We start from the raw sequence: 20,055 nt of genomic DNA on the forward strand, positions 1-20,055 counted from the left end.
TTAGAAATTTTGGCCCATCTAAGTCAGGTTTAGGACTAACCACTCTATTGACCGATACCCACTCAAGGGCTAAAGCTGCAATCTATAGTTACCAGAAAATTAAGTAGTGTCTGCTGGGCGCAGTGGCTCACACCTGTAATCCCAACACTTTGGGAGGCCACAGCAGATTGCTTTAGCTCAGGAGTTTGAGACCACCCTGGGCAACATGGCAAGACCCCAACTCTACAAAAAATACAAAAATTAGCTAGCCATGGTGGCATGTGTCTATAGTCCCAGCTGCTTGGGTGAGGTGGGAGGATGGCTTGAGCTTGGGGGGTTGAGGCTGCAGTGAGTCAAGATTGTGCCACTGCACTCCAGCCTGGGTGACACAGTGAGATCCTATCTCAAAAGAAAAAGAAAAAAACCTTAAATAAAATTTGCTGGGTGCAGTGGCTCACACCTATAATCCCAGCACGTTGGGAGGCCAAGGCGGCAGATCACAAGGTCAGGAGATCAAGACCATCCTCCTGGCTAACACGGTGAAACCCTGTCTCTACTAAAAAAATACAAAAAAATTAGCCAGGCATTGTGGTGGGCACCTGCAGTCCCAGCTACTCAGGAGGCTGAGGCAGGAGAATGGCATGAACCCGAGAGGCAGAGCTTGCAGTGAGCCAAGATCACGTCACTGCATTCCAGCCTGGGCAACAGAGCAAGACTCCATCTCAAAAACAAAAATAAATAAAATTAAGTAGCATTTCCATGAGTGCTCATCAAGGCAGACCAACATGTGCAAGGGGAAAAAATTTTAAGGCCTCATCTGTTATATGGTCAAGAAGACAATCATATTAGGCCTTTCCAAAAATGTTCAAGTGACAGAATAAATGGCTATAAGGCCAACATATTAATTACTGAGCTTTTAAGAAATGGTCACTATAACTAGGAAGCAGAATATAGGCCCAGTAGAAATACACACATGCATGCACATTGAAATAAGACAAGAAAGATACCTAAATAACAAGCTGGTGCTACAAAAATGAAGAAAAATACTAGCACCAAATGGAACAAACACATTTTGAAGTGATAGATTCTCATGGTATGTCTACCCAAAGACCAAACAGCACTCCTGCAGACCCCCTTTGCTCTCCTTCAGGATTCTACTAATGAAGCGTTTTATAGCATAAAAAAGTCAACCATACCAGCTGATTCAAAGTATCCCAAGGCCTCCTGAGCAGGCCCGTGGAACATAAGTCTTCCTGAGGCCAATAAGGTGAGGCTATCAAACAACTTGAAGATGGAATATCGAGGCTGATGAATGGAGAAGATGATTGTTCGTCCCTGCTTAGACATCCTAAGTTAAAAGTGAGACAATACTGAGTCATTAAATATCTGAAACTTGTATTTCTCGTTAAAATACTCTATTCTTGCCTTTAGATTGTTTGCTCTAGTTCAACCTGACTTTGTCTTACTAACTTTTCATCTCATATTATTTAGCTATAGTTAGGAAACCTAAATTCAATGCTTTTATTAAAACAGAATAGGAATTTTCAGTGTGTTGTATTGACAATCTAGAATCAACTAGAACAGTTATTAAAAATGCAGATTCTAGGACAGTCTTCCCAGACATTGAATTAGAATCTCTGGAAGTAGGTCTAGGGAATCCATATTTTAAGAAGCAACCCAGGTAATCTGCAAGTATTTACAAGTTTGAGAACTAACTATGGACTACATATTAAAACAATGGTCATATATCTCATTCTGACTTATCATTTAGGTCTTCTGGCTCTTTAAAAATTGGTTTTCACTCTTCTGCCCTAATAATGCAATTAACATAACTGAGTACTTACTATGTCTTTGCTAAATACTTTAGAGATAACTTCATTTCAATTTTCACAATATTGTTATGAGGCAGTTCCAATATTATTATTATTACCCTCATTTTATAAATATGTCTTAAAGGATCAAGCAACTGGCCAAGGGATCACAGTTAGTAAGAGGCAAGGCTGGGATTTAATCTCTGGTCTAAGTCCATGACCAAAATAGTGCTAATGTACCTTTTCACAGGAGTTATGACTTACAGGTTGATAAGGTTTGGCTGTGTGCCCACCCAAATCTCACCTTCAATTGTAACAATCCCCACATATCAAGGGTGGGGCCAGGTGGAGATAATTGAATCATGGGGGCAGTTCCCCCATACTGTTCTCGTGGTACTGAAAAACTCTCACGAGATCTGATGGTTTTATAAATGGGAGTTCCCCTGCACAAGCTCTCTTGCCTGCTGCCATGTACAACATGCCTTTTCTTCTTCTTTGCCTTCTGTGAAAATTGTGAGATCTCCCCAGCCATGGACAACTGTAAGTCCATGAAACTTCTTTCCCTTATAAATTACCCAGCCTCAGGTATGTCTTTATTAGCAGTGTGAGAACAAACTAATACAGTAAATTGGTACTGGTAGAGCAGGATGCTGCTGTAAGATACCCAAAAATCTGGAAGCCACTTTGGAACTGGGTAACAGGCAGAGGTTGGAACAGTGTGGAGGGCTAAGAAGAAGACAGGAAGATGTGGGAAAGTTTGGAACCTCCTAGAGACTTGTTGAATGGCTTTGGCTGAAATGCTGACAGTGATATGGACAATGAAGTCCAGGTTGAGGTGGTCTCAGATGGAGATGAGGAATTTGTTGGGACCTGGAATAAAAGTGACTCTTGCTATGTTTTAGCAAAGAGACTGGTGGCATTTTGCCCCGGCCCTAGAGATTTGTGGAACTATGAACTTGAGAGAGATGATTTAGAGCATCTGGTGGAAGAAATTTCTAAGCAACAAAGCATTCAAGAGGTGACTCGGGTGCTGTTAAAAGCATTCAGTTTTATTCATTCACAAAGATATGGTTTGAAATTGGAACTTATGTTTAAAAGGGAAGCAGAGCATACAAGCTCAGAAAATTTGCAGCCTGATGATGTGATAAAAAAAGAAAAACCCATTTTCTGAAGAGAAATTCAAGCCTGCTACAGAAATTTGCATAAGTAATAGGGAGCCAAATGTTAATCACCAAGACAATGGGGAAAATGTCTCCAGGGAATGTCAGAGGTCTTTACAGCAGCTCCTCCCATCACAGGCCCAGAGGCCTAGGAGGAAAAAATGGTTTCCTAGGCCAGGCCCAGGGCCTTGCTGCTTTGTGCAGTCTCAAGACTTGGTACCCTATGTTCCAGCCATGGTAAAAGGGGACCAACAGAGAGTTGGCGGCTTCCATGTGGTGTTAGGCCTGCCCTTCACCTAGATTTCAGAGGATGTATGGAAATACCTGGATGTCCAGGCAAAAGTCAACTTCAGGGGTGGAGCCCTCATGGAGAACCTCTGCTAGGGCAGTGCAGATAGGAAATGTGGGGTGGGAGCCCCTACACAGGGCCCCCACTGGGGCACTGCTTAGTGGAGTAGTGAAAAGAAGGCCATCATCCTTAAGACCCCAGAATGGTAGATCCACCAACAGCTTGAACTGTGCATCTGGAAAAGCCACGGACACTCAATACCAGCCTGTGAAAGCAGCCACAAAAGGGGCTGTACCCTGTAAATCCACAAGGCCAGAGCCTCCCAAGGCCCTGGGAGCCCACCTCTTGCATCAGTGTGACTTGGACATGAGATGTGGAATCAAAGAAGATAATTTCAGAGCTTTAAGATTTGACTGCCCCTTTGGATTTCGGACTTGCATGGGACCTGTAACCCCTTCGTTTTGGCCAATTTCTCCCATTTGGAACAGGTGTATTTACCCAATACCTGTACTCCTATTGTATCTAGGAAGTTACTAACTTGCTTTTGATTTTACAGGCTCATAGGTGGATGGAACTTGCCCTGTCTCAGATGAGACTTCAGAATGTGAACTTTTGAGTTAACGATGAAATGAGTTAAGACTTTGGGAGACTGTTGGGAAGGCATGATTGGTTTTAAAATGTGACGACATGAGATTTGGGAGGGAGGGGCCAGGGGCAGAATGATATGTGTCCCCACCCAAATCTCACCTTGAGTTGTAATAATATTTGTAATAATTATAATAACAATACACAGGTGGAAGAAGGGCCAAAATCACTGTTCAAAACTGTTACTATTCAAAATATTTTATGTGAAGAGTCACTTCAATTTTAACATTTTCTAAGAACTACTGTATGCTAGCAGTGTACACAAAGACATTCTGCCTCAAAGAGGATCAGGCCAGTAGGTCAACAATTTCAGTACAATATGAAATAGAAGAAGCTAAGGATTCCTCATAAGCAAAATGGGAGACTCACAACCCAGTCTGAAGATGATATAAGTAGAGTAAAAAAGGCCCAACAGGAGGAAGCTAAGAAGAAAAATAAAAAGTACTGAAGGTGGAAGAATAAGATGAAAAAGATGTGAAATAAAAAGGTCTACTCAGAAAACTACAAAATGTTCAGTGTTATAGAGCAGAGAGAGAGAGAAAAAATGTGTATGTGTGTGCGTGTTGGTGTTGAGTAAAGAAGCTAAAGAGACAGCAGCAAAACAGGCCCAACCCCCCTACACCCTCATCACAGCCATCCTTCCCTACATTCTTACCTGCTTTGTTTTTCTTGATAATGCTTTTCATTTGTTAACTGACTTTCACTCCAACAGAAGAGGAAGAAATTACTTTGATCATTTCTGAACCCCCTGCCCCAAGAATATCTGGGACATAGTAGTGATAAGATATTAACTAAAGAATAATGTTTCCAGAGCATTTACCTTTTCAGGAGCAAAAGGACAGCATTTGCTGTGCTTGAGTCTAAGCCAGTTGTAGGCTCATCCAAGAACAAGATGGAAGGATCAGTGATAAGCTCCATTCCTATACTAGTCCTTTTTCTTTCTCCTCCAGACACACCACGGATAAACTGAGTTCCAACCTAAATCACAAATATTATAATTGTCAATGATAACAACCAGTTATTATCATTTGGTGAGCTCCTAACGTGTGCCAGTCCCGTAAGAAACAGTTTATCTCATTAAGTTCATTTATTCTGAACAGCAAATAAGTGGATGCCTGGTAGAAAAAGTAGGTATCTCTTTTATCAGATGAGTAAACTTAGGTTCAGGTCACAGCTGGTCAGTAACTAAGCCTGATACAAAGCACCTCCTTGGGTGAGCCTCACCCAGGAAGCACAAGGGGTGGGGGAAGTCCCTCCCCTAGCCAAGGGAAGCCGTGAGGGACTGTGCCACGAGGGATGGTGTATTCTGGCCCACATACTGCACTTTTCCCATGGTATTCACAACCCGCAGACCAGGAGATTCCCGCGGGTGCCTACACCACCAGGGCCCTGGGTTTCAAGCACAAAACTGGGTGGCCATTTGGGCAGACACCGAGATAGCTGCAAGAGTTTTTTTTTCATACCCCAGTGGTGCCTGGAACGCCAGCGCAACAAAACTGTTCACTCCCCTGGAAAAGGGGCTGAAGCCAGGGAACCAAGTGGTCTAGCCTAGCTCAGCAGATCCCAGCCCCACAGAGCCCAGCAAGCTAAGATCCACTGGCTTGAAATTCTTACTGCCAGCACAGCAGTCTAAAGTCAACCTGGGAAGCTTGAGCTTGGTGCGGGGAGGGGCGTCCACCATTACTGGGGCTTGAGTAGGCCCTCACAGTGTAAACAAAGCCTCTGGGAAATTCGAACTGGGTGGAGCCGACAACAGCTTGGCAAAGCCACTGTAGCCAGACTGCCTCTCTAGATTCCTCCTCTCTATGCAGGGCATCTCTGAAAGCAAGGTAGCAGCCCCAGTCAGGGGTATACAGATAAAACTCCCACCTCCCTGGGACAGACCAGCTGAGGTAAGGGGAGGCTGTGGGCACAGCTTCAGCAGACTTAAACGTTCCTGCCTGCCGGCTTTGAAGAGAGCAGTGAATCTCCCAGCACAGCGCTAGAGCTCTGCTAAGGGACAGATTGCCTCCTCAAGTGGGTCCTTGACCCCTGTGCCTCCTGATTGGGAGACACCTCCCAGCAGGGGTCGACAGACACTTCATACAGGAGAGCTCCAGCTGGCATCTGGCAGGTGCCCCTCTGGGATCAAAGCTTCCAGAGGAAAAAAACAGGCAGCAATCTTTGGGGTATCTTTGCTGTTCTATAGCCTCTGCTGGTGATACCCAGGCAAACAGGGTCTGGAGTGGACCTGCAGCAAACTCCAGCAGAACTGCAGCAGAGAGGCCTGACTGTTAGAAGGAAAACTAACAAACAGAAAGGAAAAGCATCAACATCAACAAAAAGGACATCCACACCAAAACCCCATCCAAAGGTCACCAGCATCAAAGACCAAAGGTAGATAAATCTATGAAGATGAGGAAAAACCTGTGCAAAAAGGCAGAATGCCTCTTCTCCTCCAAAGGATCACAACTCCTCGCCAGCAAGGGAACAAAACTGGATGGAGAATGAGTTTGACGAATAGACAGAAGTAGGCTTCAGAAAGTGGGTAATAACAAACTCCTCTGAGCTAAAGGTGCATATTCTAACCCAATGCAAGGAAGCTAAGAACACTGAAAAAAGGATAGATGAATTGCTAATTAGAATAACCAGTTTATAGAAGAACATAAATGACCTGATGAAGCTGAAAAACACAGCACAAGAACTTCGTGAAGCAAACACAAGTATCGACAGCTGAATCAATCAAGCGGAAGAAAGGATATAAGAGATTAATGAAATAAACTTAATGAAATAAAGCGTGAAGACAAGATTAGAGAAAAAAGAATGAAAAGGAACAAACAAAGCCTCCAAGAAATACGGGACTATGTGAAAGGACAAAACCTACATTTTATTGGTGTACCTGAAAGTGACAGGGAGAATGGAACCAAGTTGGAAAACACTCTTCAGGATATTATCCAGAAGAACTTCCCCAACCTAGCAAGATGGGCCAACATTCTAATTCAGGAAATACAGAGAACACCACAAAGATACTCCTCAAGAGCAACCCCAAGACACATAATCATCAGATTCATGAAGGTTGAAATGAAGGAAAAAATGTTAAGGGCAGCCAGAGACAAAGGTTGTGTTACCAACAAAGGGAAGCCTATCAGACTAACAGCAGATCTCTCTGCAGAAACCCTATAAGTCAGAAGAGAGTGGGGACCAATATTCAACATTCTTAAAGAAAAGAATTTTTCACCCAGAATTTCATATCCAGCCAAACTAAGCTTCATAAGTGAAGGAGAAATAAATTCCTTTACAGACAAGCAAGTGCTGAGGGATTTTGTCACCACCAGGCCTGACTTTCAAGAGCTCCTCAAGGAAGCACTAAATATAGAAAGGAAAAACTGGTACCAGTGACTGCAAAAACATACCAAATTGTAAAGACCATCAACACTATGAAGAAACTGCATCAATTAATGGGCAAAATAACCAGCTAACATCATAATGACAGGATCAAATTCACACATAACAATATTAACCTGAAATGTAAATGGGCTAAATGCCCCAGTTAGAAGACACAGACTAGCAAATTGGATAAAGAGTCAAGACCCATCGGTGTGCTGTATTCAGGAGACCCATCTCACATGAAAGATACACATAGGCTCAAAATAAAGAGATGGAGGAAGATCTATCAAGCAAATGGAAAGCAAAAAAAGCAGGGGTTGCAATCCCAGTCTCTGATAAAACAGACTTAAAACCAACAAAGATCAAAAAAGAGAAAGAAGAGTATTACATAATGGTAAAGAGATCAATGCAACAAGAAGAGCTAACTATCTAAAATCTATATGCACCCAATACAGGAGCACGCAGATTCATAAAGCAAGTCCTTAGAGACCTACAAGGAGACTTAAGACTCCCACACAATAATAGTGGGAAACTTTAACACCCCACTGTCAGTATTAGACAGATCATCGACATAGAAAATTAACAAGGATATTCAGGACTTGAACTCAGCTCTGGACCAAGTGAACCTAACAGACACCTACAGAACTCTCTACCCCAAAGCAATAGAATATACATTCTTCTCAGCACCACACAGCACTTATTCTAAAATTTATCACATAATTGGAAGTAAAACACTCCTCATCACATGCAAAAGAACAGAAATCATAACCAACAGTCTGTCAGACCACAGTACAATCAAATTAGAACTCAGGATTAAGAAACTCACTCAAGGCCAGGCGCGGTGGCTCATGCCTGTAATCCCAGCACTTCGGAAGGCTGAGGCGGGTGGATCATGAAGTCAGGAGATCAAGACCATCCTGGCTAACACGGTGAAACCCCGTCTCTACTAAAAATACAAAAAATTAGCTGGGCGTGGTGGCGGGCGCCTGTAGTCCCAGCTACTCAGGAGACTGAGGCAGGAGAATGGCATGAACCTGGGAGGCTGAACTTGCAGTGAGCCAAGATCACGCCACTGCATTCAAGCCTGGGCAACAGAGCGAGACTCTGTCTCAAAAAAAAAAAAAAACTCACTCAAAACTGCACAACTATGACCGGGCGTGGTGGCTCACGCCTGTAATCCCAGCACTTTGGGAGGCTGAGGCAGGCGGATCATGAGGTCAGGAGATCAAGACCATCCTGGCTAACATGGTGAAACGCTATCTCTACTAAAAATACAAAAAATTAGCCGAGCGAAGTGGTGGAAGCCTGTAGTCCCAGCTACTCAGGAGGCTGAGGCAGAAGAATGGCATGAACCCAGGAGGCGGAGCTTGCAGTGAGCTGAGATTGCGCCACTGCACTCCAGCCTGGGCAACAGAGCGAGACTCTGTCTCAAAAAAACAAAACAAAACAAAAAAAACTGTAGAACTACATGGAAACTGAACAACCTGCTCCTGAATGACTATTGGATAAATAATGAAATGAAGGCAGAAATAAATAAATTCTTTGAAACCAATGAGAACAAAGACACAATGTACTAGAATCTCTGGGACATAACTAAAGCAGTGTTTAGAGGGAAATTTATAGCACTAAATGCCCACAGGAGAAAGTGGGAAAGATGTAAAATCGACACTCTAACATCACGATTAAAAGAACTAGAGAAGCAATAGCAAACAAGTTCAAAAAGCTAGCAGAAGACAAGAAATAACTAAGATCAGAGCAGAACTGAAGCAGATAGAGACAGGAAAAAACCCTTCAAACAAATCAACGAATCCAGGGCTGGTTTTTTGAAAAGTTTAACAGAATACATAGACCACAAGCTAGACTAATAAAGAAGAGAGAAGAATCAAATAGACACAATAAATAATGATAAAGGGGATATAATCACTGATCCCACAGAAATACAAACTACCATCAGAGAATACTATAAACACCTCTACACAAATAAACTAGAAAATCTAGAAGAAAAGGCTTTTCCTGTACACATACACCCTCCCAAGACTAATCCAGGAAGAAGTCAAATCACTGAGTGGACCAATAGCAAGTTCTGAAATTGAGGCAATAATTAATAGCCTACCAACCAAAAAAGGTCCAGGACCAGACAGATTCACAGCCGAATTCTACCAGAGGTACAAAGAGGAGCTGGTACCATTCCTTCTGAAACTATTCCAAACAACAGAAAAAGAGGAACTTCTCCCTAACTCATTTTATGAAGCCAGCATCATTCTAATACCAAAACCTGGCAGAGACACAACAAAAAAAGAAAATCTCAGGCCAATATCCCTGATCAACATCAATGTGAATATCCTCAATAAACTACTGGCAAACTGAATCCAGCAGCATATCAAAAACCTTATCCACCATGATCAAGTCAGCTTCATCCCTGGGATGCAAGGCTGCTTCAACATATAGAAATCAATAAATGTAATCCATCACATAAATAGAACAAATGATGAAAACCACATGATTATCTCAATAGACGCAGTAAGGCCTTCGATAAAATTCAACATCCCTTCATGCTAAAAACTCTCAATAAACTAGGTATTGATGGAATGTATCTCAAAATAATAAGAGCTATTTATGACAAACCCACAGCCAATATCATACTGAATGGGCAAAAGCTGGAAGCACTGCCTTTGAAAACCGGCACAAGACCAGGACGCCCTCTCTCACCACTCTTATTCAACATAATATTGGAAGTTCTGGCCAGGGCAATCAGGCAAGAGAAAGAAATAAAGCGTATTCAAATAGGAAGAGAGGAAGTCAAATTGTCTCTGTTTGCAGATGACATGATTGTATATTTAGATAAGCCCCTTGTCTCAGCCCAAAATCTCTGAAGGCTGATAAGCAACTTCAGCAAAGTCTCAGGATACAAAATCAATGTGCAAAAATCACAAGCATTCCTATACACCAATAATAGACAAACAGAGAGGCAAATCATGAACTTCCATTCACAATTGGTACAAAGAGAATAAAATACCTAGGAATACAACTTACAAAAGATGTGAAAAACCTCCTCAAGGAGAACTACAAACCACAAAGGAAATAAGAGAGTACACAAACAAATGGAAAAACATTTCATGCTCATGGATAGGAAGAATCCATATCATGAGAATGGCCATACTGCCCAAAGTAATATAGAGATTCAATGCTATCTCCATCAAGCTACCATTGACTTTCTTCACAGAATTAGAAAAAACTACTTTAAATTTCATATGGAACCAAAAAAAAAAGCCTGTATAGCCAAAACAATCCTACGCAAAAAGAACAAAGCTGGAGGCATCACGTGACCTGACTTTAAACTATACTACAAGGCTACAGTAGCCAAAACAGCATGGTACTGGTACCAAAACAGATATATAGACCAATGGAACAGAACAGAGGCCTCAGAAATAATGCCACACATCTACAACCATCTGATCTTTGACATACCTGACAAAAGCAAGCAACGGGGAAAGGATTCCGTATTTAATAAATGGTGCTGGGAAAACTGGATAGCCATATGCAGAAAACTGAAACTGGACCCCTTCCTTACACCTCAACTCAAGATGGATTAAAGACTTAAATGTAAGACCTAAAACTGTAAAAACCCCAGAAGAAAACCTAGGCAATACCCTTCAGGACATAGGCATGGGCAAAGACTTCATGACTAAAACACCGAAGGCAATTGCAACAAAAGCCAAAATTGACAAATGGGATCTAATTACACTAAAGAGCTTCTGCACAGCAAAAAAAAAAAAAAAAAAAAAAAAAACCTATCTTCAGAGTGAACAGGCAACCTACAGAACAGGAGAAAAATTTTGCAATCTATCTGACAAAGGGCTAATATCCAGAAACTACAAAGACCTTAAACAAATTTATGAGAAAAACACAACCCCATCAAAAAGTGGGCAAAGGATATGAACAGACACTTCTCAAAAGAAGACATTTATGTAGCCAGCAAACATATGAAAAATCTTCATCATCACTGGTCATTAGAGAAATGCAAATCAAAACCACAATAAGATACCATCTCACGCCAGTTAGAATAGCAATCATTAAAAAGTCAGGAAACAACAGATGCTGGAGAGGATGTGGAGAAATAAGAATGCTTTTACACTGTTGATGGGAGTGTAAATTAGTTCAACCATTGTGCAAGACAGTGTGGTGATTCCTCTAGGATCTAGAACCAGAAATACCATTTGACCCAGCAATCCCATTACTGGTATATATGCAAAAGATTATAAATCATTCTACTATAAAGACACATGCACACATGTATTTATTGCAGCACTATTCACAATAGCAAAGACTTGGAACCAACCCAAATGCCCACAATGATAGACTGAATAAAGAAAATGTGGCATATATACACCATGGAATACTATGCAGCCATAAAAAAGAATGAGTTCATGTCCTTTGCAGGGACATGGATGAAGCTGGAAACCATCATTCTCAGCAAACTAACACAGGAACAGAAAACGAAACACTGCATGTTTTCACTCATAAGTGGGAGTGGAACAATGAGAACACATGGACACAGGGAGGGGAACATCACACACTGGGGCCTGTCAGGGTGTCGGGGGCTAGGGATGGGATAGCATTAGGAGAAATACCGAATGTAGATGATGGGTTGAAAGGTGCAGCAAACCACCATAGCACATGTATACCTATGTAACAAACCTGCATGTTCTGCACATGTATCCCAGAACTTTAATGAAAGATAAAATTTTTTTAAAAAAGCACCTGCTTTTAACAGTTTGTTCTTCACCCAGTCAAATATTTAGTTTGAAGTTCAGAACACTAAAAGATAGGTGACATGGTGAAATCACAGTCTAAAAAGGGAGATAAAGTCAGGAGAAGAAAATGTGAATGCAACTATAATTATTAGTCTTCTAACACTCTCTCCCCTCCCAGCCTCCAGGTGGACTTACAGTAAGAGCATGGGCTCCGCAGCTAGGAAAGTTCACTTTCTCTCATACGATACTAACACCTTTTCAATTACCATGAGGCTCCCCAAATTGACCCCATATATACCTAAGGTTAATAACTGGGAAATCTATGTAAATAATATTAATTGTCTCATTATTATATTAATTATACTATAGCCATATCATTACTATAGTAATCAGACAATTCACTCTACATTTCTATTATGTTTAAAATTTCACAAAAAGTAAAATATTTTAAATGTATTGCTTCAATCATTTAGATAAATAAACTAGGAAGTCAATAGCTTTGCCTTCACAGTCTATTTTCCCTAGATATCCTAACAAGCAACATAGGGCAATGGCTGCCTGAAGGTAAAGAATAGAGTGGAACAAACCACCCTACTGGAAAGATAAAATCAAACAGAACCAAAGCAAAGAAAACCCAATCACTCATAAAGCGGAAATAAGTAGTGAATGGTGGCATCTCAGAATTACTCTTCCAAACAAAACACCCTGAACAGAAAGGACTGTCAGAAAGCATAATATGAAGTATACACCATTAGAACAACTCATTCTTCATTGCTTCTAAGTACGGGATATCACAGGGGATTACACTATAGCCATTACAATGCAAAAAGCTCATTTTCACCCAAAGCTTCAAATATCTTCTCAGCAAATCTTCCAAACATATTAATCAATTGTAAAGTTCATTCATTCATGTCATTTTTTTCTTCACAATCCTCTCCAACCCACAAGAGGAGGAGTTACTTTGTCTCTCTTGCCCACAATTGTATCTCTAGAACCTAAAAGACAGCTTAGCATACAAAAGTCTGTAAACATTTGGCAGAAGAAAAAGAGGCAGAGAAGGGAGGGAATGAGAGGCAAAACTATTAAAAGAAAGGCTATTAAAAAAAACAGACACTACACAAATGAGAAATAAATCCTAATTTGACCAAATATAATTTTGGAAGCCAAATTATAGGAAACTGAAACATACAGAGCAGGGGTCCCCAACTCCTGGGGAAACAGGATGCACAGCAGGCAAGTGAGCAAAACTTCATCGGTATTTACAGCCGCTCCCCAATGCTTGCATTACCGCCTGAGCTCCACCTGTCAGGTCAGTGGTGGCATTAGATTCTCATAGGAGCATGAACCCTATTGTGAACTGCATGTACGAGGAATCTAAATTGTGTGTTCCTTATGAGAATCTAATGCCTGATGATGTGTCACCGTTTCCCATCACCCCCAAATGGGACCATCTAGTTGCAGGAAAACAAGCTTAGGGCTCCCATTGATTATATATTATGATGAGTTGTAAAATTATTTCATTATATATTACAATGAAATAATAATAGAAATAAAGTGTACAATAAATGTAATGCACTTGAATTATCCCAAAACCATCCCCCCTACCCTGGTCCATAGAAAAACTGTCTTCCACAAAACTGGTCCCTGGTGGCAAAAGCTGGGGACTGCTGATACAGAGCAAGAATCCTTGGACTCTCATCACTTATCAATCCCAGAAATATACCTCAATAGCAATGGAACAAAGTCCCTTGGAGGAAGAGTGACTAAAAGGAGGAAGAGAAAAAGAGGAAGAAGAAAAGTTAGTGCAGACACGGAATGAGACGTGACTTAAACCATGAGGTGGGGGAGGAGCATAAGGAAAGGCCAGGTGATGAACACTTTCACATACAACACCACATTGCCTCACTTCAGGTGCAGAATTCAACCAATGTGAAGATTTTTTTTTCCAGGTTAATTTCCACATTCATATTATGTAACAAGCCACTTTTCTCATTGTTATGGAAAGCAACCATTTTTGACCATACACATTACAGGAAACTTCTGAATCAGAGTCATTTTATCCACACAGGGAAAGTCCTACTTATGCTGATCATGATGCTTTCAGTTTTTCCACATTACCTTGGAGTCTGCCACTTTATCCAGACCTAACTCTTGAATGACCCTGTTAATCCGTTCATTTTTTTCATGATTCGTCATAGTTGTTGGAAGCCGAAGAGCTGCTGAGAACTGTAAGTTTTCTCTCACCGTCAGAGTGCCCATCACAACATCATCCTTAAGGCAAATAGCATTTTAATGAGACATAATGATAATGAGTCTTTTCTAAGACCATGACTGTTTAGTATACATAACATAATCCACAAAGATAACATAACTAAGGTAAAGTTCTAGCTAATGATGAACCTGCAGTTCTGCAAATGACAGTTAACCCCATAGATGTCTGCAAAGCCTGCTATAATCATTTTTCACCCCCTATCTGTACACCCAAATAGAATGCAAGTAATTATGTTAACTACCAGCAGACATTTCCAAACTGCTTCATACAAGGATTTGCCAAAATATCTTTCTAAGCTAGGGGAAAAGAAAGGTGAAGGAAAGGCAAAAAAGGATAACAGTAGTATCTTTTAGAAATGATACAAAAACTAGAATTGGTATCACTGTCCTTACAAGGGCCATATTCCAGATTCTCCCTGCCTTTTCACATAAGTGTCTATGAGAAATTAAGAAAAGCTGCTGTAAAGAACGTCAGTTCTAGGACCATGTCACATAATCAACTGGAAGCACATTGAACTATCAGCCAAAGCACCTACCCATATAGAAACAGAGGAAACAGAAAATGCAAACCCACTAATACTTACTTGTACCACGTAACCTGAATTACATTTGAAATTGGCAGGTCGCGGTGCTCCATTTATCAGAACATCTCCAGATAATCCACTTGGATCTTTCCTTGCCGCTAAGACATCTAATAACCTATAAGAGGACATATATGTTGTGGGTCTAATAACCTGTAAGAGAATATATATGTTGTGGGTTTTTTCCCTCCAACACGTGCTATATATCTCATGGCTACTTTGAATCCAAATTCTACTTTAGTTAGAAAATTAACTGGTCAAGAAATTCTATGGTTTAACTAAAATTATGCTTTTAAAAATTCTCACCTTTCTCTTTTCATTGTACATTACAATAAAGCCCCAAAACATAAAGCAAGACACCATTGGCTGATCGAGTACAGATCTCCCAAATGGCCCTTCCAGCTGTCTGACCTTGGAGGTACTAACACAGGCAATGTGCTCTTTTATCTAAGACTCATGCCTTTACTTACATCTTCTGCTCCCTTTCCCTACTTTTAATATTCTCCCATTCTTTTTCCTCCCTATTAGCTGATAACATGGTCAACTGCTACATGTCAATCACCTTATCAAGTCCTATTAGTAAAGCTAACCTAATAAGACTACCTGGTCTTTGGGAAAAAACCACGCAATTACAGTTATCCACAGCACCTAGAACCAGACCTGACATGCATTGCAAATGCTCAATAAATACCTGCTCGCACACAAAAAAAGTGGATTTTAAAAGCACATTAAAAGTGCACAGAAAACGCTTACTTATACTCTCTTATACTCACGAAGATTTGCCTCCACCTGTGGGTCCCAGGATGGCGTTGAGACCAGGTTTCATGATCCCACTGTAAACACAAAAACAGACTGATTTACTATTCCATTTTAAGTCAGGTTCTATTAATTTAGGGTAGGCACTGAATATACTCAATGAAGGTTGATGAAATTACAAAGAGAACACAAACACAAACCAACTCTTAAAGAAAACAAACAAACAAAACAGGTCATGCATGGTGGCTCAGGCCTGTAATCCCAGCACTCTGGGAGACCAAAGCAGAAGGATTGCCTGAGGCCAGGAGTTTGAGACCAGCCTGGGCAACATAGGGAGACACTGTCTCTACTTAAAGAAAAAAAAAAAAAAGATTGTTGATTTGATGTGTAATATATAATGGATGTTAATCACTGGTCAAGTCCTACAAGAAAAATGGCATAGATTCCTCTAAATTCCTTTCACTTATTCTCTAACCCATTTATATTTTCTGGAAAATGACATTCAACATTTAACGTTCCTTGAAATAACTAACAGATTCTTGTGAAACATCTCTGTTACACTTACTGCTCTTAACACAGTGTGAAACGAAATACATGGCGTGTTCTGAGTACTGTTTGATGATCAGTACTGTATCTTCAAGTGGTCACATTTGCTACCTAGTCAAATTCTACACAATTAATAAGTCGCTAATTTGTGGAATACTGGTAGAAGTATTCTCACTGCTAAAATCTAATCAGCCCAAGAAACATCTAAGTAGAAATTGAGGCTGGGATAAAGTACTTCAGGATAAAAAGAAAACATGACCGAAAGAAAAAAAATGCCTTAATCCATTTAGAAAAGTAAAAGATATATCCTCAAGATATATCATTTTCTTCCTTGTTAAGAGTCAGATAAATACACTGGAAAATTCCAAGTTTAGAAGGAGAAGACATCACTTTGGTAGGGTCATCCTTTAAGAATATGAAGACGTGGTACATACATAAGCACGTTTCAAACAAAGTGGATGTCTGAGGGTAGTGAATATTCAGATAGAGAAGGAAGGTGGAAAAAATTATGGCAGTGTTGACTGTGCTGAGACCCAAGAAGACGGCAAATAGTTTGATTTTATCCTAAAGATAGCAAGTAGAATGATAAGTGAAGGAACTGGAGAAAGGAGAATTTGGCCGGGTGTGGTGGCTCATGCCTGTAATCCCAGCACTTCGGGAAGCTGAGGCAGGTGGATCACTTGAGGTCAGGAGTTCTAGACCAGCCTGGCCAACATGGCAAAACCCCGTCTCTACTAAAAATACAAAAATTAGCCAGACACGGTGGTGGGTGCCTGCAATCCCAGCTACTCGGGAGGCTGAGGCAGGAGAATCACTTGAACCCAGGAGGTGGAGGTTGCAGTGAGCCGAGATCACGTCATTGTACTCCAGCCTGGGCAACAGAGCAAGACTCTGTCTCAAAAAAAAGAAGAAGAAGAAGAAAGGAGAATTCAGGGTGGGGCCTGGCTTGTTCCTTTCAAAACACAGGTGTCTATGCCCATTCTCTCCTTAGAATTGATAAGTAAGTTACAATATATTCCACAGAGAAAGTAATATCTATTCCAAATGGAAGGTCAAAGCCAAAGACTATTTCATTCTCAAATAATGATTAGCACAGAGGCCAGTCCTATGATCCTATACAATTATGAGTGATAAGCAACTGCACCACAGTGCTTAAACCCAAGACTCCCTGAGCATTTACTGCCTGTTGTACTTGAACTGTCACAATTGTACAACGGCTGGTGGGTACAAGGGTGAAATGTAGCTTTCACTTTGCTCATTAACTGGGGTATCTCTCACTGAAACACTGCACAAAGACAATGGGAGTTAGGTAAACCAGGAGCAAGATCTAACAGAAAAATCTCTTACTCTTTCGGTGGACTCTTCCCTCTAAATGTGTAAAACAACATACTAATGATTGGGCAAATTTTCAAGGTGCATTTATCTATAGCTCTTGATGCATCTTCTTTATAAACAGCTCCCTGATAACTGCCTCTAAAATCACCATAAGCTTGTTATTCACTAAGGCTCCACTGTCAGAAAAGCTTTCCAGGTTTCTAAAATACCTACTCAAATAAAGACAAAGCAATCCTAAATGATTAACCCAAACCTCAACATGAATGTTCTAAGACAAAGAGCTTGGCTTACTACTTTGGGATGAAACTCTGGCATTACAGAAAACAACAACAATGTCCAGTCATAAATGCCAAGAGTTTCCATTTGGAGCAGTGGCTATTTCCAACTCCATCCACTCAACACAATGATCAAGTATTTACTGTGTACATACAAGATATTCTTCTAGGGCATGGGAGAGTTGAGAACAAAACAAACAAACAAACGAAAAACAAAGTCTGAGCCCTTGAGGAGTTTACATTCTAGTCCAGGGATCAGCAGTTTTCTTAGACAAAGGGTTGTTGGAACAGGGCCGTGCTCATTCCCTTACGTATTACCTAGGGCTGCTTTCATGCTACACCACAGCTGAGTAGCTGCAACACAGACGCATGGCCCACAAAGCTGAAAATGTTTATTAATACTATCTGCCCTTTATGGAAACAGCCTGCTGACCTCTGTTCTAGTCTATGGTCTACAATTCACTGGCCTGCCCACCCCACCCTCCACCCTTCTATCATCCCTGAAACTGCATTCCCCACCCTTATTTATTGCTTTACAGCATTTGCATGCAGGTCAGTGTCCCTCACTATAAAAGTCTGTCAACAAGAACAGCATGCCACATCGCTACCACCTCTCACACCCTCCTGCCCATGACATACAGCGCAGTTGTTGTAAACCACTGAACATGAACCTGGAACACAGGGAATAAAATTTACCCCAAAATATCCTGTCACCTCTATTACATTTTAGTGGATAATGATTAATCCCTTGGTCTTGTTTTGTTTATGGACAAGAGAGGTCAATGCTCACTTCCCTCCCACCCTCCCATCCCTACACACACAAAATCTTCACTTTCTCAATCACCACGCCCGGGCCCTCCAATTTAGGGTTGGGGCTCCCATTGGGTCTTCTAATCAATCCTTTTATCAGCGTGAAAGTGTGTTCTGAATCCCCCACTAGGCTTTAAGGCTTCCCTGAACTGAGGATTTACCTGTGTCACTAGCATCTTGCACAATGTCCTGCACTAGCAGGCATTCAAAATTTGTTGAATAAATAAATTTCTGCATTTTTATAAATGGGATTACTTCTAAAAAGACAAGGAAAAATGTTTTCACCTTTTAAAAAATGTTGAGAAGAGATAGCTGGAGGGTGGAGAGATTGTTTATATTATGGAATAGGAAAATTAGGAAGTATATCCTTAATGTACATCCTTAATGTACTTGCTGATTTTCTTATTCCATAATATAAACAATCTCCCACCCTCTCTAGCCAATTAGGGCTAGATTTGTCACTTTTTGAAATTTTACTAACATGGAAATATAGACAGAATCTTGAGGGTTCAGATCAGAATTGGAGAAATTAATGAGAAGCCATAGGTTTTAATCCATATACAAAGACAGCTATAGAAAGATAAAGATGGAAACTCCCAGGGTGCTGCGGGAATGGTCACTACTGCTCCCCCAGCTCTTCTCCCACCCGCTTTGGCCAGATCTGTATGCACCTGCACATGGGAGGTAGTTTTTTAAAAAGTTATGCATGTATGTGTATGCGTATGTGTGTAGACGTATACGCATACATATATTCTCTAGGTCTCACTCCACTGAGAAAGCCTAGAAACAATGACATCCCAATAGCAATGAGCATTTTAAACACCCAGATTTTGGTTTTGTAAATATCTCCTCCATAAAAATCAACAGCTGATTCTAGGTCTGAGGCAGGGTAAGTACACAGTGAGTCTGGAACTGCTCGCTGTGCCAAGCAAATATTCAAAGAATGAGGCAAGGTGGGAGGAACACTTGAGCCCAGGAGTTTGAGATGTGCCTGGGAAACATAGTGAAACCCTATCTCTACAAAAAACTTAAAAGTTAGCTGGAAGTGGTGGCATGTGCCGGTGGTCCCAGCTACTCAGGAGGCTGAGGTGATAGGATCACTTGAGCCCAAGAGATTGAGGCTGCAGTGAGCTATGATCATGCCACTGCACTCCAGCCTGGGCAACAACGTAAGACCTTGTCTCTAATAAAATTTGTTTAATTACAAAAAGAGGCTGGGCACGGTGGCTCATGACTGTAATCCCTACATTTTGGGAGGCCAAGGCAGGTGGATCACCTGAGGTCAGGAGTTTGAGACCGGCCTGGCCAATATGATGAAACCCCGTCTTTACTAAGATACAAAAAATTAGCTGGGCATGGTGGTGGGCACCTGTAATCCCAGCTAGGAGGCTGAGGCAGGAGAATCGCTTGAACCCAGGAGCCGGAAGTTGCAGTGAGCCAAGATCATGCCACTGCACTCCAGCCTGGGCAACAAGAG

The 20,055-nt window shown here is 41.1% G+C and overlaps 1 protein-coding gene across 12 annotated transcripts in view; it reads right to left on the minus strand.

Annotated features, from left to right (window-relative positions):
* The window catches only part of ABCG2 (ATP binding cassette subfamily G member 2 (JR blood group)), a 145,852-nt gene that overhangs the window by 24,521 nt on the left and 101,276 nt on the right, over nucleotides 1-20,055 (minus strand). For all 12 annotated transcript variants that reach the window (XM_063705419.1, XM_063705418.1, XM_063705420.1 and 9 more), the window contains 5 exons: nucleotides 15,630-15,689; nucleotides 14,860-14,974; nucleotides 14,123-14,275; nucleotides 4,705-4,862; nucleotides 1,176-1,327 (listed from right to left, as the gene is read on the minus strand). In XM_063705419.1, the coding sequence (XP_063561489.1) occupies nucleotides 1,176-1,327; nucleotides 4,705-4,862; nucleotides 14,123-14,275; nucleotides 14,860-14,974; nucleotides 15,630-15,689 (638 nt within the window). The remainder of the gene's footprint in view (nucleotides 1-1,175; nucleotides 1,328-4,704; nucleotides 4,863-14,122; nucleotides 14,276-14,859; nucleotides 14,975-15,629; nucleotides 15,690-20,055) is intronic.

The sequence above is a fragment of the Gorilla gorilla genome, chromosome 3 (genome assembly GCF_029281585.2).
Source record: "Gorilla gorilla gorilla isolate KB3781 chromosome 3, NHGRI_mGorGor1-v2.1_pri, whole genome shotgun sequence".
In the NCBI taxonomy this organism is placed as follows: Eukaryota; Metazoa; Chordata; class Mammalia; order Primates; family Hominidae; genus Gorilla; species Gorilla gorilla.